Source organism: Cydia pomonella, chromosome 22 (genome assembly GCF_033807575.1).
Source record: "Cydia pomonella isolate Wapato2018A chromosome 22, ilCydPomo1, whole genome shotgun sequence".
NCBI lineage: Eukaryota > Metazoa > Arthropoda > Insecta > Lepidoptera > Tortricidae > Cydia > Cydia pomonella.
The window spans coordinates 7,702,588-7,719,652 of record NC_084724.1 but is presented as its reverse complement, the minus strand read 5'-3'; the positions used below and the strand labels follow the sequence as shown (position 1 = coordinate 7,719,652).

General features: G+C 38.7%; 1 protein-coding gene across 1 annotated transcript; it reads right to left on the bottom strand.

Annotated features, from left to right (window-relative positions):
• Positions 1-920: 920 nt before the first annotated feature.
• On the bottom strand, positions 921-16,497 carry LOC133530155 (facilitated trehalose transporter Tret1-like). The gene is made up of 9 exons (XM_061868012.1): positions 16,209-16,497; positions 6,311-6,537; positions 5,990-6,056; positions 5,358-5,614; positions 4,890-5,022; positions 3,290-3,423; positions 2,966-3,061; positions 2,002-2,181; positions 921-1,399 (listed from the first exon to the last, which is right to left on the bottom strand). The coding sequence occupies exons 1-9, from the start codon at positions 16,282-16,284 to the stop codon at positions 1,100-1,102; spliced, it is 1,470 nt and encodes a 489-aa protein (XP_061723996.1). The 5' UTR covers positions 16,285-16,497; the 3' UTR covers positions 921-1,099.
• Between the last annotated feature and the right edge of the window lie 568 nt (positions 16,498-17,065).

The window sequence follows — 17,065 nt, the reverse complement described above, 5'->3', positions numbered from 1 at the left end:
ACAAAATATGTATACCGTTTAGAATCAAATCACGCTAAATCTTCCAAGCAAACCATACAATCAGTGTCAGTCTGTTAGAAGTCTGAAGAGTTAGCGTTATTCGATGTTTTATATTTATTTATTTTATGCATACACTATTATGTATATGTTACTTATTATTTTGTTGACTCATAATATAAATTTGTATAAATGTTTTACTAAATGTGTACTCTATTGTAAATAATATCTTTATTTTAGTGTACATAATTATAACATATAGGTCTATTTTAACATTAGTAGTACGGGATTGTTAAATGGATATACATATTTATTACTATTTTACCATTGTTTTGTAATTTATTTAAAATTAGCCTGTTTAAAGTTTAAAATTAGCAAACAACTGTTTAAACAGTTGATTATAAAAATGAGTATATCTCGTTATTATTGTAATTACACAAATCCATTCTGTTAGATGTGTACCTACTATTTAAATAGTGTTATGTTTTATCTCTTTAAATTAAACAACGTAAAACCACCCAAATATATTTGTGTGAAAATCCGGCCCTGTTTTTTACCTGCTCCTCGAGAAACATAACATTGCTTCCTTTGCGCTAGCTAGCCGTGCGCTCGCATTACCAGTGCAAGCGAGGTCTTCGAATACGTATCTTTGTTTCGGATCGCAGTGTCACAAGTTAAGCTGGTTTGAGAGCGTTTAGTCGCCTACCTTAGACGCACCAATAGAGATCAGATGGCTATTCTGTTAGAATTCTGTATTAGTTCATAATGAATCTTATTCCGTGCTCAATAGAGTAGTAATTCAATAAACGCTACCTATGCGGCCTGCCCATTTTTTCATAGTGGCACGCGCCTTTGCGGTTTTTAAACAATAGATAAGACGATAACCCGTAGAAGCTCACGGAGAAAAATACAAACTATATGAACTGATATTTAAACTTGTCCTAAAATCGGTTCTTAATGTTGTCTTAAGGCCTATCTACAAGATAACTTGAGGGGCGAAATGATCTTAATCGATACAACTTCTGATTCTAGACTTACTGACTTCTAGATATCTACTAAACTTCGTTTAGAATAGGCATTCCTCCTTAGGCTAAAAATTAAACTACAACCGCGTTATGTCAGGCGCTTCGCATCCCCGCTTCGCGCCATCTTTCCCGCCATCTTCCTTTCCGCCATCTTGAAATTTCCCTCCAATTCTAGCGTAGATCTCGTCTATGGTCTTCATCTTTGTCTCTGGCACGCAGACGACGATATAAATGGTACTGACGAGGCAAACGCTAGCGAATAAGAAGAAGACTGTGTGGAGACCGGCCAGTTCGGAGAGAGGGTGGAAGAAGCGAAGTTCGATGGAGACGAGGGCGCAGGCGAAGGCTATGACTAGGGAGGTCACGGTGCCGCGGAGCTGAAAAACAATGGGAATTATAATTATAGAATTCTTTGTCATCACCAGGAACGGCACTGGCTGCAGCTCGGCCGCGTCGCAGGAGATGCAGACCCATAGCCTGTTACTTATTATATAGGTGTAACTTAGTAGGTAGCTGCAAAACTGCATACCCACTTTATGCATGGAATTTATTCAAAAAGTGGATATGTACTTTTGCAGCTTTGGCAACCTGGTTTTGTATTTCCGGCTGTTCTCTACAGGTCGCATTTCTCGCCAAATTCTCGTAAAATATTGTCAGATACTCGTAATTATTATTACATTTTATTTGTTGGTTTCCTTATTTTTTCTGAATGGACCCTTAGCCGGAGACCGTGAGGTCTACAGCTCACAGATATCCATTGTAAAGTTAACTTACTTGGCAGGAGAACGTCTCGGTATCCCCAAAAACTATGATAGTCTTGATGACCCTTAAGTTGCGTCTAGATTGCCCAAATAGAGCTGTGCGCGCTTTGTAAAAAGTACAGCTTTGTAAGAATCGTACCACTTAAGTATTAAGCTACCTAGAAACAAATAACCAAGCCGGAATTAGAGCAAATATCAAGGAAATAGAGTTAACTTACTTGGAAGGAGAACATCTCGGTCATCACTACGAACGGCACTGGTTGCAGCCCGGCCGCGTCGCAGTAGATGCAGAGGCACAGCGCCGCCACTGGCAGCCAGCCGCCGCCGCCCATGGCGAACCAGGCGCCCAGGAGACACATGGCCACGCCGGACACGAAACATGTCACTCCTAGGAGCGGCTGAGAACAAAAGTAGACACAATGTTTAACGCACATGGCGCTGCAATATGCTAAATCTACAGTGGCAGATTTGCAGTGTTGGCTGCCCTCCCAGGCCCTGTATAGTAACTACTAGCCGTCCCTTTCTCAACACCAGCAGCGCCTCTAAGGGCTTGTGCACAAATCACGTGAGGTTTTTTCTGCTACTTTTTGACCCCCCTCCCCCTTGGTGATATTTGGTGAGGTTCTTGGCTATTTCGTAAAATAGACTCGCTATTTTGAAGTGCGAAGTGAAGATTTATGTTTAACGAGTAAAAGTGTCTACTCATGTGGTAGATATCTTTTCTTAGTTTTGTTCACATGAAAAATACACGTGTGGTCTCCTTATACCAGCACCTCCCCCCCCCCCCTCCCCCCTCCCCCCTATAGAACCTCGCGTGATTTGTGCACAAGCTCTAATGTCTTGCCGCCCCAGGCCCGGGCCTCCTCTGCCCTCAGGGCAAATCCTCCACTGCAAATGTAAAGAAACATAAACAACAGACTACTGTTTTTGGGTTCTGACTTCTGACAGAACCATTTATAATCTGTGACGTTTAAACGTAATTTTTCATTTATTTTGCGGACCTGTATAGCGGTATAGGCACAGAATAAATCAAAGTACTACCGGACGGAAATGACACTTCCGACACAAGAGCGTAGCCAGCCAGTGAACTAAGGGCCATGGCCTCCTTGACCCTAGGATTCTTCACATTTATCCCAGGATTCAACCATTGGCAAGAAAGGAGGAATCAAAAAGTGTTGTTACCTTCCTCCCAGTCCTCTCCACCAAAGTGGAAGCAGTGACAGAGCCAAACAGCTGCACAGCGCCCAGCACCGCCGCCTGCTGGTTGGCGGTCAGCACCTGTAACGGAACGCAGGTTGATAAAGGAGATAGTGTGGTATGAGCTAAAAGCAAATATATCATAGAGTTGCCAAACACGTGCGCCCATGAGGGACAGACAATACGCAATGTGACGAAATTAAAAACGTTTTAACATTGAACAAGACAACATTTTACCAAAAACTACCTACGTAATTTTAATTACGTGTAAATTCTGAAAACAGGAGAAGGGTGGGGGATAGTACACACCCAACTGCCGCTGTGGTTGGCCTCGTTGAAGATCTTGGAGGCGAAGTGGAGAACGGCGAGGCAGCCGCATAACTCTCGGGCCAGGGTTATGGTGAGGACTATGCGAAAGGCGCGGAAGGCGATGCGGTCTGTTGCTGCGAAAATAAAAGGAGAACTGTAATAAGCACAGAATACATAAGCTTAGTATTATATGTAGGTTAAGCGCTGAACTCTGAAGGCCTCCAACCCCCGCCCGCCTCAGGGAGCATACACCTGCCGCGTCTGTGGACGAGGGATCCTCTGTTACATAGGGCTATACAGCCATGAATTCAAGTGTCGTTACGGGGATGCTGCTTAAAACATTTCACACAAATGAAAAGGTCTTATAATTAATTATGAGGTGGCGAGGTGCGTAGCTTCTGAATTGGAAATCGTGAGTTGTAACCTCGACTCGTACTAAGTTTCTTAGAACATATATCCGAACTATTGATATAAATTCACCAGTCAGTGAGAATTCCGGATTAATCCCATTAAAAGCCTAAATTTCCCCTCCGAGTTCTAGATTGACCCGATGGACACTTTTCTTTTGGCTCTCTAGGGTTGTCTAGTTTAGACATTACTGACCAGACCAGGTGACGTTCGTGTTAGTATAGTTAGTTAGTATCGTGTTAGTATATAACCGAAAATCAAAATTATCAATGAATGCCCGGGCCTACATGTAAACCATTAATTTATGTAGCTTCGTTGTTTTTCGTGGCCTTCATGTAACACGGTTAATCGCTGCTTGTATCATTTGCTGTTACGAAGAAAGGTAATAAGGTCGTATATTTCCATTGACTGTGCGATATAATTTCTCTAATTCTCCAGAATAAGCTGGTTTCAAGATCAGTAAGAACTATGAATAATAGGAGAGCGTATTATACTGGTTACCGCGTTTAATGTTAAACATTGTTAGCACTAATTGTTTGCACGATTCGCGGTGTCAATAGAAATGGGGATTTTGGTAGTCACGTGTTTTTTGGTATTTATTTAGTGTCAATAATGTTGATTTTGATCGTCGTACACGTGATCGTCACGTGTTTTGTTAAAGTCCCCTACTGTTTCTAAGTCGTTGTAAGTTATAAGAGTCAATTTTGTTGTCTGTATATATTCTGCTTCATTTTTCATACTACATATTTGACATACGTCAACTAAACAATGTGTCCAAACTTCCTACAGTACAAAAGAGTGTTGATGTTATGTAGTATGATGTTGCATGATTTCTATAGTAATCTAAATTGTATTTTTTTTTCTTATTTAATGCATGTTAATTATAAGATGTAATGTTTTGAAAAGATGTGTCCCGCCGAGTTTCTTGCCGGTCCATATTGGGATACCCTCCTCCAATTGAGGGGGGATTTACATCTTCTCGGGTTAGAGGTGTAGGGTTAGAGCCGGTGTAGCTTTATTTGACGTTCATAAGCGCATTGTAATATGCCTACTTGTATAATCTTTATCTTTATATAAATTGGTTGGTCTTGTTCTTCTCCAGCTGTACGAGGAACATCTTCAGCTCTCTGTCCACCACCTCCAAGCTCTGACACCACCAACCCAGGACCCAAACTTCCTATAGTAGACTTACCAAGAGTTTTGATGGCATAACTGAACTGGCTGGACTTGTTCTGCTCAAGTTCTATGAGGAGCATCTTCAACTCGCTGTCCACTGCCTCTGAGCTCTGACGACAGCGCAGCCATCCCAGAGCTTCTCGAGCTTCCTGGACAAATATTACGATACGATTATAACTCTACCTAAGTATGACCTAACTTAACACCTAACCTAACAGCAACACTCTTAAATGCCCATTGGTCGACTATATATCTTTGGATAAGGTCTACAAATCGTTTGTTAATAGTGTGGATGATGTACATCTTCACCTCACACTAGTTGGTTGGTTGTTTACAAAACAAATGTTTTTGTAGTTGGGATGGATGCAGTTCATCTAGCTTAACATTCTAGATTAGTTATATTTCACTGGTTGCTTTTCATTTACTGTGGCCGTTAGCATACTAAGATAAATATTATGTATTTTAATATCAAAACATATCTAACCTCAACCTTCCCACACTTTAACAAATACGACGGCGTTTCCGGCATCGTAGCAAACACCAACAAATGTACCAGTGGCACCGCCAGACAGATCCACAGAACCGCGTGGTAACTCAAATATTCCCCCAGAATGTACACCAGCAGGTTGCCAAGGTTCTGGCTGAGGACGACCAGGGTTCCGAGGGTACCACGGATGGAGTCTTCGCTAATTTCCTTGATGTACAGTGGGGTGACCACGTAGGAGCCGCTGACGCCGAGACCTGTCAAAAACGAATGAGAATACTAGTTCTCAACTGGCCACCCCACACTATAGCGTCTTTTGAGCGTCGGGGTCTAGTCAGCAGCGCAGTTGCGTAAACGTTGCGTCGAGCAGCAGCTATAGAGTTGACCAGACGCCGACGTTTGGGAGACTGTAGTGTGGGGCGGCCCTGAAGGAATATTTAAAGGTTTATGATGTTCCCAATCTGCATTATGACTACTGCCCAAATCCTTTTGTGGGAAGCCTATACCATATTGCGACGAATATAGAATTTATCAGAAGATGATAATGGTTTAACAGAGTTGTTCTTTCTTTTCTTTATCACGTTGTTAACAAACTATCACAATGTAATATTGCAGATAGGACCAGTAAGTACCTATAATGGCTCGCGCGGTGATGAGCGCCCATGTAGATGTGGAGTAGAGTTTCAGACCCCAACATGTCTGGAAAAATATTTAAGATTAAGTACAGCCATGATGATAGTGGAAAAATGTTTAAAACAGGGACATTAGACACAAAGAAGATACAGAGAAACTTTCTTAGATTGAAAACCATCAGTAAATTAAAGAAGAAGTCCATTAGATGTACCCAACCACATCCGTGTGGACACGGTTGCTTTTGACGACTTTCATCATTGATGAGCCGTGGACCCGTAGGTAACTGCCAACGTTTTCTATATGTCAGTAGAGATACTCACGGCCATAGAGAAGGAAGTGAACATGAGCGCCTTCTTCCTCCCATAGTTATCCACGATGTATCCAAAGAGGAAAACGGACGGCGTGCCCACCAGGTACACCACGGACGCCATCCACGACACCACGTCCGTGGACACGGACGCGGACAGGCTCGGGTCGTTGATGAGACGCGGACCCATCGGGGACAGCCAGCCGATCGCCATGCCGTAAGAGAATACTGGGAAGACCACTGGAAAACAAATGAAGCTGAAAACCTTTCTCTTTCTGTCTGGAAGTAAATATTTATAACTATGGGCGAAGGCAAGTAGGAGCAGGGGACTGCTGCAGTTACAATGTATGCGGCTTCACCCCCCTACCCCTCCCTCTAGCTTACTGGCTGGCTACGATGATTAAACTGAGTGGACGCTCGCGGCCAAGTTGAGCTCTTTCGATCGGAATACGAGAAAAAAATTGTCTCTAAAATAATATTTTTTTTTTAGTTTGCTTTATTATCGGTTACGGATAGAAATATTTTTTTAAATATAATTATATTGGGTACAATCTTACACAGATCGACCTAGCCCCAAACTAAGCTAAGATTGTACTATGGGTACTAAGCGACGACTTACATATATATAAATACGTACTTATTTACATAGAAAACATTTATTCAAGAACAAATGTCTGTGTTCATGACACAAATAAATGCCCTTACCGGGATTCGAACCCGGGACCACCGGCTTCAATAGGCAGTGTCACTACCCACTAGGCCAGACCGGTCATCAAGGTTGTATTGAAGATGTATCTAAATGGACCAAAAAATAGGAGCCTTTTTTTTCTATAAGGATGAATATTAGGGCTCGTGATTCTGACACGACAGACTTGTTCAAACCTAAATTAAACGCTGTATGATTAAAGCATTAGTAAAACATACCCGTCCTTAATATTATATTGTTCATAGGAAAGACACCAGGTTTACCCTAGACCCGGACGGAATTGTTGCCTTTTTGACCGTCCAATTAAAATCCAACCTCAAAATCTTCCCAAAACTTGTTTACAAACAAATATTAATGTCAATAAAATGCACAAGCACCAATAACTATCAATTGGCTAACCTCATAACGGCCACTTGTCGTCCTACGGGAAAACAACGTAATTAAATCTGGTCGGGAACAAATTCCAATGCTAGGTACATTGTCCCTTCACATTAATTATTGCAACGCGTGTGGAATCACTGATGAAGAATGGAGATAGCGAAGTACTAAGGCTGGGCTTTGACTAGGTATGCATCGAGCAGAAGTTTTCAAAGTTCAGGAATAAAGCTAGCTTATAAAAAAAAAACGCATTTCAGTTCAGCTCAAATATACTTTATCCATGAAGGCCTAGCAACAAGCACTTATGAATAGTAAGTATTACATATCTTATGCTTAATTATCACATCAATTTATTGATGTTAATATTTTCACAAAAAAATCATCAACAATAAAAAATATTTATATAAATAAGTTTTTGGCAAAAATTTAATTTTTGGTACAAGCTTTTATCACTGACTGTTCTTTTTTTTCCACATGCCACTAATACTCATCGAGCCAATTCTAAAACCCCCAACCCCAATTAGGTTGGGTTGTTTTATCACAGAGTTCATATGCCCACCTTCTGTCTCCATCATCAGATCAGCTCGAGCTGCTCGAGGGTATCATAATATTGCATTGTCACCCGACTTACATATGTATGCAAATTTTTAGCTTCATCGGAAACCGGGAAGTTGGTCAAATTTAACTTTCAAGATTTGACCCGTACATACATAGGTACAATTGCAAGTTAATACAAAGCTTGTAAATAAAATAATACAATTTTAGTATGTTTCTAGAATAAAATCTAAATGTCAGAAAAAAAATCAGAACAAAAGAAGTACATACATTAAAATATCCATGTCATCATCATTCATCAAATATCACATCACGTCATCAAATCATCATATCATTTCGAATCACATTTAATCCTACGTTATTTTACCATTCATGTAAGTAGTCTAAGCTTTAGAAATAAGTTTACGATGTACAAAATTCTTTATGCAAAAATAAAACAATTTTATACCAAAAATGCCTTACATAATTTTGGAAAAGAGCGGACACTCTTAAATCTGCTGGATCGATTTTTATCAAACAGATGATTATATAACCATCGCTATTTATTTAATGCTGGCTGTTAGGTACCTTAATCTACAGTCAGGGTCAACCCTAGCTCCTCAACAACACGTTCAAAAACAAACCACGATCCACGCGACCCTTAAGCTTAATAACGAAGGAGCAAGATCAGTTTACACTGGTTCCTTAATAGGCAGATCAATTGGGCAGTGCAAATATTGCAACCAATTTATTTCTGCAGTCGTTTAGCAGTTGCGTCGCTACATTTTGTTCGGAGCTGTTGTTTGGCGAGCTGTATTGGTTATTTTTGTGCATGCATGCCGTTTTCTCGAAGGTTCGGCGGCTGGAATCAGGACATTTCAAGATTAATCAGAGTCAATGTCTCTTTCAGCTTCTCTTTAGCTCTAAAGACTTCCACACTTTGATTACTTAATTGATTTTAAAAGTAAAACAATGAGACTACTTACTATAAGTTAACTTTTTAGATATCTATTATAATTACGAAATAACTGCCTGGGTACATTTAACGATTACATTTATGGTGTATGAAGGAGGCAAGGAGGGAAATATTCGTTGCAGACGGTTAATCTCGGTAGCTCCGTTGGTGGAGTGGCAGCTACAGAGCAGCAGATAAAGAAATTTATTATACTACGCCCGTGGCAAACAAGCATACGGCCCGCCTGATGGTAACCAGTCTCCGTAGCCTATGGACGCTGGCAACTCCAGAGGAGTTACGCGTTGCCGACCCCAACACTCAGCACCCTTGTTGAGCTTTGGCAACCTTACTCACCGGCATCAGGAACACAACACTATGAGTAGGGTCTAGTGTTATTTGGCTGCGGTTTTCTGTAAGTCCAGTTGGGCTCTGCTCTAGATCTGGAATGATATCCGCTGTCTTGTGCCCTAACACATAAACCGAGATGACATTCACAATGCCCATACCTCTCTTATGGACGTAGTTTAAGGACATACCCGGGTCCATATTACTTTCATCACGAAAATAATGGCAACATTTCCATAACTGTTGAGAATAAACATGTTAATGTAAAAGCGTGACTAACCTACCCCAATTTTTTTTAGGTATATTATAACAGATGTTACAAAATTAATTAATTAATAATGAGACCACAGACCAGAGTATGAATTTCCAAAGCAGGTGATCTCGATTTCATTAAATTATTATTTACTTACCTAAAGTAAAAATGTGGTGTATATTTCAAGCGGATGTATCTGAAACGTTCAGCCGTGCAATTTTCTACCCTGAGGTCGAGGGTTCAATTACTGACTGGTACCAAAGACTAGGCAAATCTTGAAAACTAAATTTGACCCACTTCCCGATTTCCGATTGAGCTGAAATTTAGCATATATATGTAAATCGGATCGGCATGCAAGGTCATGATGATACGGAGCTGATCTGATGATGGAGACAGGAGGTGGCCATGGAAACTCTGTGATAAAACAGCACAAACTACTTAATTATGTTTGGGGTTATTAGAATTGTCTCGATGTGTATTAGTTGCCTGTGGAAAGAAAAGTATAGAAAATAAGTTTTTGCCAATAATACTAGAGAAGGTCATCAGCTCGCTAAATCTTGGTATAAGAAAGCCAAGCAGACCCCAGGCTCTGTAAGGATGCAATAGGAGAGGGCCAAGATGAAAACTCACAAACCTTATTAGGGTTCCGTACCTAGTCGAAGGCCGACAGTCGACGGAACCCTATTTCTAAGCTTACGCTGTCTCTATCCTACTCAAGAACAGTTATATAATATAAGTACACAGTTAAAAGTCTTACAATACGTTTTATGAATGAATATAGGTATTAATAAAATATATCTACCTGTGGAAACTTGTAATTGGCTTACTGTTTCTATTTCGTAACCTATTTTGTTACTCTATCTGTAATTTATCCTTAGAAATGAAATAAAATAAAAATAATATTATAGGAAGATTTTACACTGATCGACCTAAGTCGCACTAAGCTCAATAAGGCTTGTGTTTTGGGTACTAACTAAACGACTATTAAAAGTACGTACTAGTATTTGACGACCCGTCTGGCCTTGTGGATAGTGACCCTGCCTATGAAGCCGATAGTCCCGGATTCAAATCCTGGTAAGGGCATTTATTTGTGTGATGAGCATGAATATTTGTTCCTGAGTCATCGGTGTTTTCTATGTATTTAAGTATTTATAAATATTTATATATTATATATATCGTTGTCTAAGTACCCTCAACACAAGCCTTATTGAGCTAACTGTGGGACTTAGTCAATTTGTGTAATAATGTCCTATAATATTTATTTATTTATTTAAGTACATATATGTTAACGGCACCAATCATGGGACATTTAAGAAAAAAATTGGAGTATTTTTGATATTTCACCGACATTTGTAAAATGTCTACCGCTTTACGCTTTAAAAGTTGAATGTCCAATTCGTCCTCTATGTTTTCTATGTATTTAATAAAAGCTACTGCAATTGGTTTTAATATTATTAACGAATTTAATTCGTGGTTTTTTGCTCCAGTCATGGCAAACTAACAAACAGTGTTGGCACATCTACCAACTTTTCGGTAGATCTACCTATTTTACCTGCGTTCTACCTATCTACCTCCCTCGGCCTGAAATCTACCTATTTTTCAAAATGGTACAATTGTAAGCAATTCTCAATACATGTGACGGAAAATTACTTAATTTCTACCAAATTTAGATTCGATTTAATGAAAACTTGCCAAAGAAACAGATTATACAAGCAGGTTTATTACCTACAAACAATGGAAATCCTAATTTTGTTTCAATTTCTTTAATAAACACGTGTACTAACTAACGTCACAATATTAAAAACGTATAAATAATTCAAAACATTTTATACACATTTTTAATCATAAAATAGAGTAGTAGAGTAGAATAGTAGATCTACCTATTTTTCATTTTAAACTTCACCCATTTCTACCTATTTTTGCACCCTGTTCTACCATTTCGCCAAAATTGTATGTGACAACACTGCTAACAAATATCAATGAAAAATCAAACTTAAGCAGCTCTTTGGCTCTTGTTTATGGTAAAATGTTGTCAGCATTTAAAAACTGATGTTAAATACTTGTTTTACAGGATTTATTTGTACCATCCTATTACCGGTGCCTGTTCCATTATAGGGGTGTTTACTATATGTATAATATACATATAAATAAATAAATAAAAAAAAGCTTTCTTTCAGACGCTATTACTGTCCAGTTTTCTCCGGCAATCTCTACGATCTCGTCTTTCTTCCTTTTGGTCTTCCAGATGCGGGCTGCGGTCTCCGTCTGGCCCTTTCCCTGTAGTCGCTCTCTTGGTCCACCTGCCAATGCCATCTGGATACCTGGCTACGTGGCCTGCCCACTACCATTTTAGGCCTCGGGCAAAGGATAATGCGTCGAGTACTATATAAAATAAGATAAAACAGAATAATTTAATTTAATGTACCTCTAAAATAATTTTATAATTTTATAATTCATTAAATAATTTTGTAATTTAATTTAATAATTTGTAACTTATCTGTAATAATTTATAAGGTAATTTAATTTAATTTAATTTAATGTAATCTAATCTAATACTAACATAATGATATAATTTAAAACTAACATTCTATGGATTTTTAAACAAATCTGAAATAAATGATTTTTATTTTATTTTTTTTTATTTTATTATTTATTTATATACATATAGGTATATGTAATTTGTAAGTATTTATACATAGAAAACATAATATTTAACTCAGTAACAAATATTTATGATAAAGACACATGAATGCTCTTACCATTCGAACCCGTAACCTCCTACTTCGTAGGCAGGGTCACTGCCGCCTAGGCTAGGAGGTCGTCATAATTTTATGGTTCTTCTCATATTTTCACGAATAAATTCGTAAGTCGGAAAATATGTTTAAGGGCTCCTCTACACGATGGCCCAACGTATGCCAGCGTAGTCCAAGGGACGCAGCTATGCGGTGGAATGAGATAGCAATATCACTTGCTCCCTCTAACGCATAAATGCGTCCCTTGGACTGGCCTGCGCTGGGCCATCGCGTAGAGGAGCCATAAATTGTTATCAGATGCGTTGTATCAGTGTAGCCTGCTAGCCATTGTAGGTTTCACGAGAACAAGGGACAATACTTACTTTTAATACGTATTGTTGACAGACGCAAGAATTCTTAAAAGAGATTGTTCACTGAATAAATACTTCACACGACATTCGATGTCAACATGACGTCTTAACATTAACAGTACACATAGTGATACTTTACCGCCCTAGTGCGGTAACTCGCACTATAAGTGCGTATGACAAAAAATTAATGGGCAATATGTACTGTAAAACGTTGTACAATATACATGCGGAAAGGTAATTCGCAACTCCTGTCGATTTATTATTTACTGCCACACGTTGCGAATTCACTACCTTTCGCATGTTATGTGTAGTGCCTCAAATGTGTGGGCAGAGCCCAAGAGTGTAACCCCGCGCGTCACTGCAGAGCTATAACTCACAACGGATAGCTAGCACGTACATTATATTGTTAAAAAATATAAAAAACAATTTATTATTTCAACAAACTATAATTCGCACTTTGTATCGTAATGTACTATTACAGTACATATGATGCTACTTATAAAAAAATTATATTAATAGTATTTTATACAATCGTGATATAATAGAGAGCTTTTCAGTCGAGTACCGTGTTTAGGCAACGAAGGTTGCTGAGTTGCCTAAGTAAGGTACGAAATTGAAAAGCTTGATTATATTACTATTGTATACAATACTTTTTCTACGGCGTAGCCAACGTGCATATCGCTTACGCTCCGTAGCGATCGAAACGCAACTATATCACTGTCACACTAATATGGAAGAGTGATAGAGACACAAAGCGTTTCGTTGTCGAAGCGATGGCGATTGTCACCTTGACTCATCTTAATTGTTTTGACAATAACACATGGTTATTGTAGGTTTTAATGTTGTTTTGATTATACCTATTAACTAATGTCAATGTATTATAATGTAGAATTCTGTAAACCAATTAGTAGCGTGTGCCAGCGAGATTGGCTTAACGATTGCTTAAATTAAAACACCGTTTAAACACATACTTCATTCATGAATACTCGACAAAATGAGATATGAGTTAATATGTTTATAGTCTGAGATACCACTAAAAATGCCGCACCTCTTTCGTTCCTTTCCTGTGATTTAATATAAATATTAGATAATCTAAAACTTGAGCAATTTCAAAAATAAAAGTTTGTGTTTCGTAGCGAACGAAACGCAACTGTCATTGTCGCAATAATATGAAAGAGTGTTAGATAGAGATAACTACGCTACGGAGCGTTAACGATAGACATGTTGGCTAAAAAGGTTACGGCACTCTTATCGAACGTCGGTAAAATATTAAATATTTCTTCAAATTCTGAAGTCATTATACACATGTTTTTTTTTAAGTGAAAACTTCTTTAGCGGCACTGTGCACTTTTTGTGATGGGGAAAAAATGTTAAACTCGCGTCAGGGGTCACGTGATCGTCAGATTGAAAATTCGTAAGACGGACACGTGACATCATGGTGACGTGCAAATTGAATGTCATCGAAGCCTGGTTACTTTTGAAAAATCGTATCTAATTCAAGTGTGACATTTTATTTTCTTCATAATCATGTGCTGTCATAACGGTTAAAGAGGTTTAATCTTTGTTAATTGTGTTGTATTGTATCTTTGTGTTGTTGGGTGTCCATGAATGTAGATACTCAAATTTTCCCCTCCCAAAAAGTTAAATAACAGAAAAGAAGCGTGATTGTTTTACTTAAAATTGTGTGATTGTGTAGGCTGTAGTTCTGCTCACGTCTCATGAATTACTATGTATATGTTATATATTAACACTAAAATTCGCATTTCAAAATACTTATCTTCCACACTCAAATTTATTTAGGTACGTAGGTATAATAGAGAACTACCTCTTTTTATAAAACTGCTACTCAATTTCTCCAAAATATCAAAAATGCACAACGTTAATATTCAAGTTTTCGCTTCTGCCGGCACTCCCGGATTACAACCCGATTTTTTTTTAAATAGGACCCATTTTACAAGCTTTTATTTAACTGGTAATGTACTTATGTATGTAATATATATGTAACTGTTTGCACGGGTCAAACCTTGCAAGTTAAAATCGATCCGCTTCCCGGTTTCCGATGAAACTGAAGATTGGCATACACATGTAAGTTAGCTGACAATGCATTATTATGGTACCATCGAGCTGAACTGATGATGGAGACAGGAGATGGCCTAGGAACTCTGTGATAAAACAACGCAACATAATTGAGTTGTTTCTAGAATAGTCTTGATGAGTATTAGTTGACTGTGGAAAGAAAAGTACAGTCAGCAATAAAAGCTTGTACTAAACATGAAATTTTTGCCAAAAACTTATTATCAAGTTACAAGTCACAAGTTTCAAACAACGTTTGACATGAGCTTAGGTATTGTCCACTCCAATTATAGATTATAATTTTATAAAAATCGTCTCAGATAGCTGTGGAAATCTGCAATAGTGTCTCGGTCTGTCACGTGCATACGATGCATTGTAGCGAAGCCTGCGGTTGATTGATAGCTCTCTGATTGACCTGCGTGCAGTCTAGATTGATGACAATGCCGTATTTACATTTATTTTACATTAGTCTTTAGAAGGTGGAAGTTGGGATACTTGGGATGGTAAGGGGGATGGCTGAGTAACTGGCCTATACTGTGCAGTCGCCATCAGATACATCGGAGTGTCCGAGGTGCTCAGAAATATCTCAACACGCACTCTAAGTGTAAGGCCTGAGTGGAAGCGTTCAGCGGGGCGTGCAGCGTGGCGTCAGGCTCACAAGTGATGTGAGCAGCGTGCACTAAGGCCGCTTCTATACGTTTGTATTTGTTTAACATGCACGCCGCACGCCCCGCCCCGCTGCACGCCCAACTCGAGCGTCCACTCAGGCCTTACAAAGAAGAGGCGTGTTCAGATATTTGTGAGCACCTTAGCCGCTTCGATGTATCTGATGGCGACTGTAGGCCAGTTTCTTAGTCATCCTGCTTACCATCCCAAGTATACCAACTTCCACCTTCTAAAGACTAATGTAAAATTAACTGTAAATAAAATACTGCATTGTCATCAATCTAATCTGCACGCAGGTCAATCAGAGATCACAAACAACAACAAAATTCAATACAATAAACAAAATATATGTCCGTCCCTAAGGATCCTTCCTAACTATTTAGTAGCTGCACCGATTTAAATTTAGTAATGTTATCGTAAATCATTATCAAATGTTATCGTAATCATTAGACATGCGCCAGGTATCACTGAATAATAAAATATATTCAAATTGTAAAAATATAGAAATGGTGGATTTTCAGCGTAAAATAAAAAAAATTCGTAGACAAGTTTAAGCTTTTTTTTTATACCACGACGGTGGCAAGCAAGCATACGGCCCGCCTGATGGTAAGCAGTCACCGTAGCCTATGGACGCCTGCAACTCCAGAGGAGTTACATGCGCGTTGCCGTCCCTTTAAAAATCTGTACACTCCTTTTTTGAAGAACCTCATACTGTAGACCCTCATACCTTTAGTTGAACTTATTACTTGTTTACACATTATTTTGTTTAGTTTTTAAGTTTTAAGTTGTTTTATTGTGTATTTTGTTGACTTATAAATAATATTCCGAACAATGAACAATAATAAATAAGTTTAATGAGTTTCCTAAATTAAAAAGACAATATATCAAATAAACTTACTTAAAGAAGCCATAATCACTTGGTTAATTCTGCTCCCTTCAGAACAATATTTCTTCACCGTATTATACTTTAACATTTTACTTTTTTAATACACTCCAATTTAAAAACAAATTATAAAGGACTGACCGCACGGAAACCGTAAAGTAAAAAAAAAACAGTTTGAATTTCAAACAATTGCCGCGCGCGACCGCTACTGAATTCCGTACGCGAGTGAGAACGTTATGGCGGGACAAGCTTTTGGCACAGTAAAGCTATACTTTAATAACTAGGTATCAGAAGGAAACAGGAAAGTAAACAGTTTCATTTTCTTATTTTTTTTAGGATGTTTTTTTTTAATCTTATTTATTTTATAAGCCATACATCTTAAGATTATATCGGCTTTAACGCAGATGTTTTATTCCACAAATAATTTTCCATATGTACAATAAAATAAAATGTACAAATAATAAATACATATTAAATAAATAAGATAATAACAATTAAAACTTTTAACTAGGCCTAGGGCGGTTCATTCCGACCTCATGGTGACAAGTTTGTGGTAGGTCATCAGCGGCTGCCGTCCCACTCCCTCATTGCGGACAGAAGCACATTCCATTCTATTGGAGGACGCATAATTTATCGCTTTTCTGGTGGCGGCGCTCCTCGCTCTCAGCAGCCGGCGGCCCAGCCCGACGTGGCGCTCGCGCTGCACCAGCGCGGCAGCCGGTACACTGCACACGCATGTCTCCCACTGCTGAAGAGGTGTAATCCGACCACAATTCCACTGTGTAGACGCATACGCAAGTACAGAAGCTCAGGAATAGTTGTCTTTTCGTTTGTGGTGGCAACCACACTCATTAAATCTATGAAATCAGTGG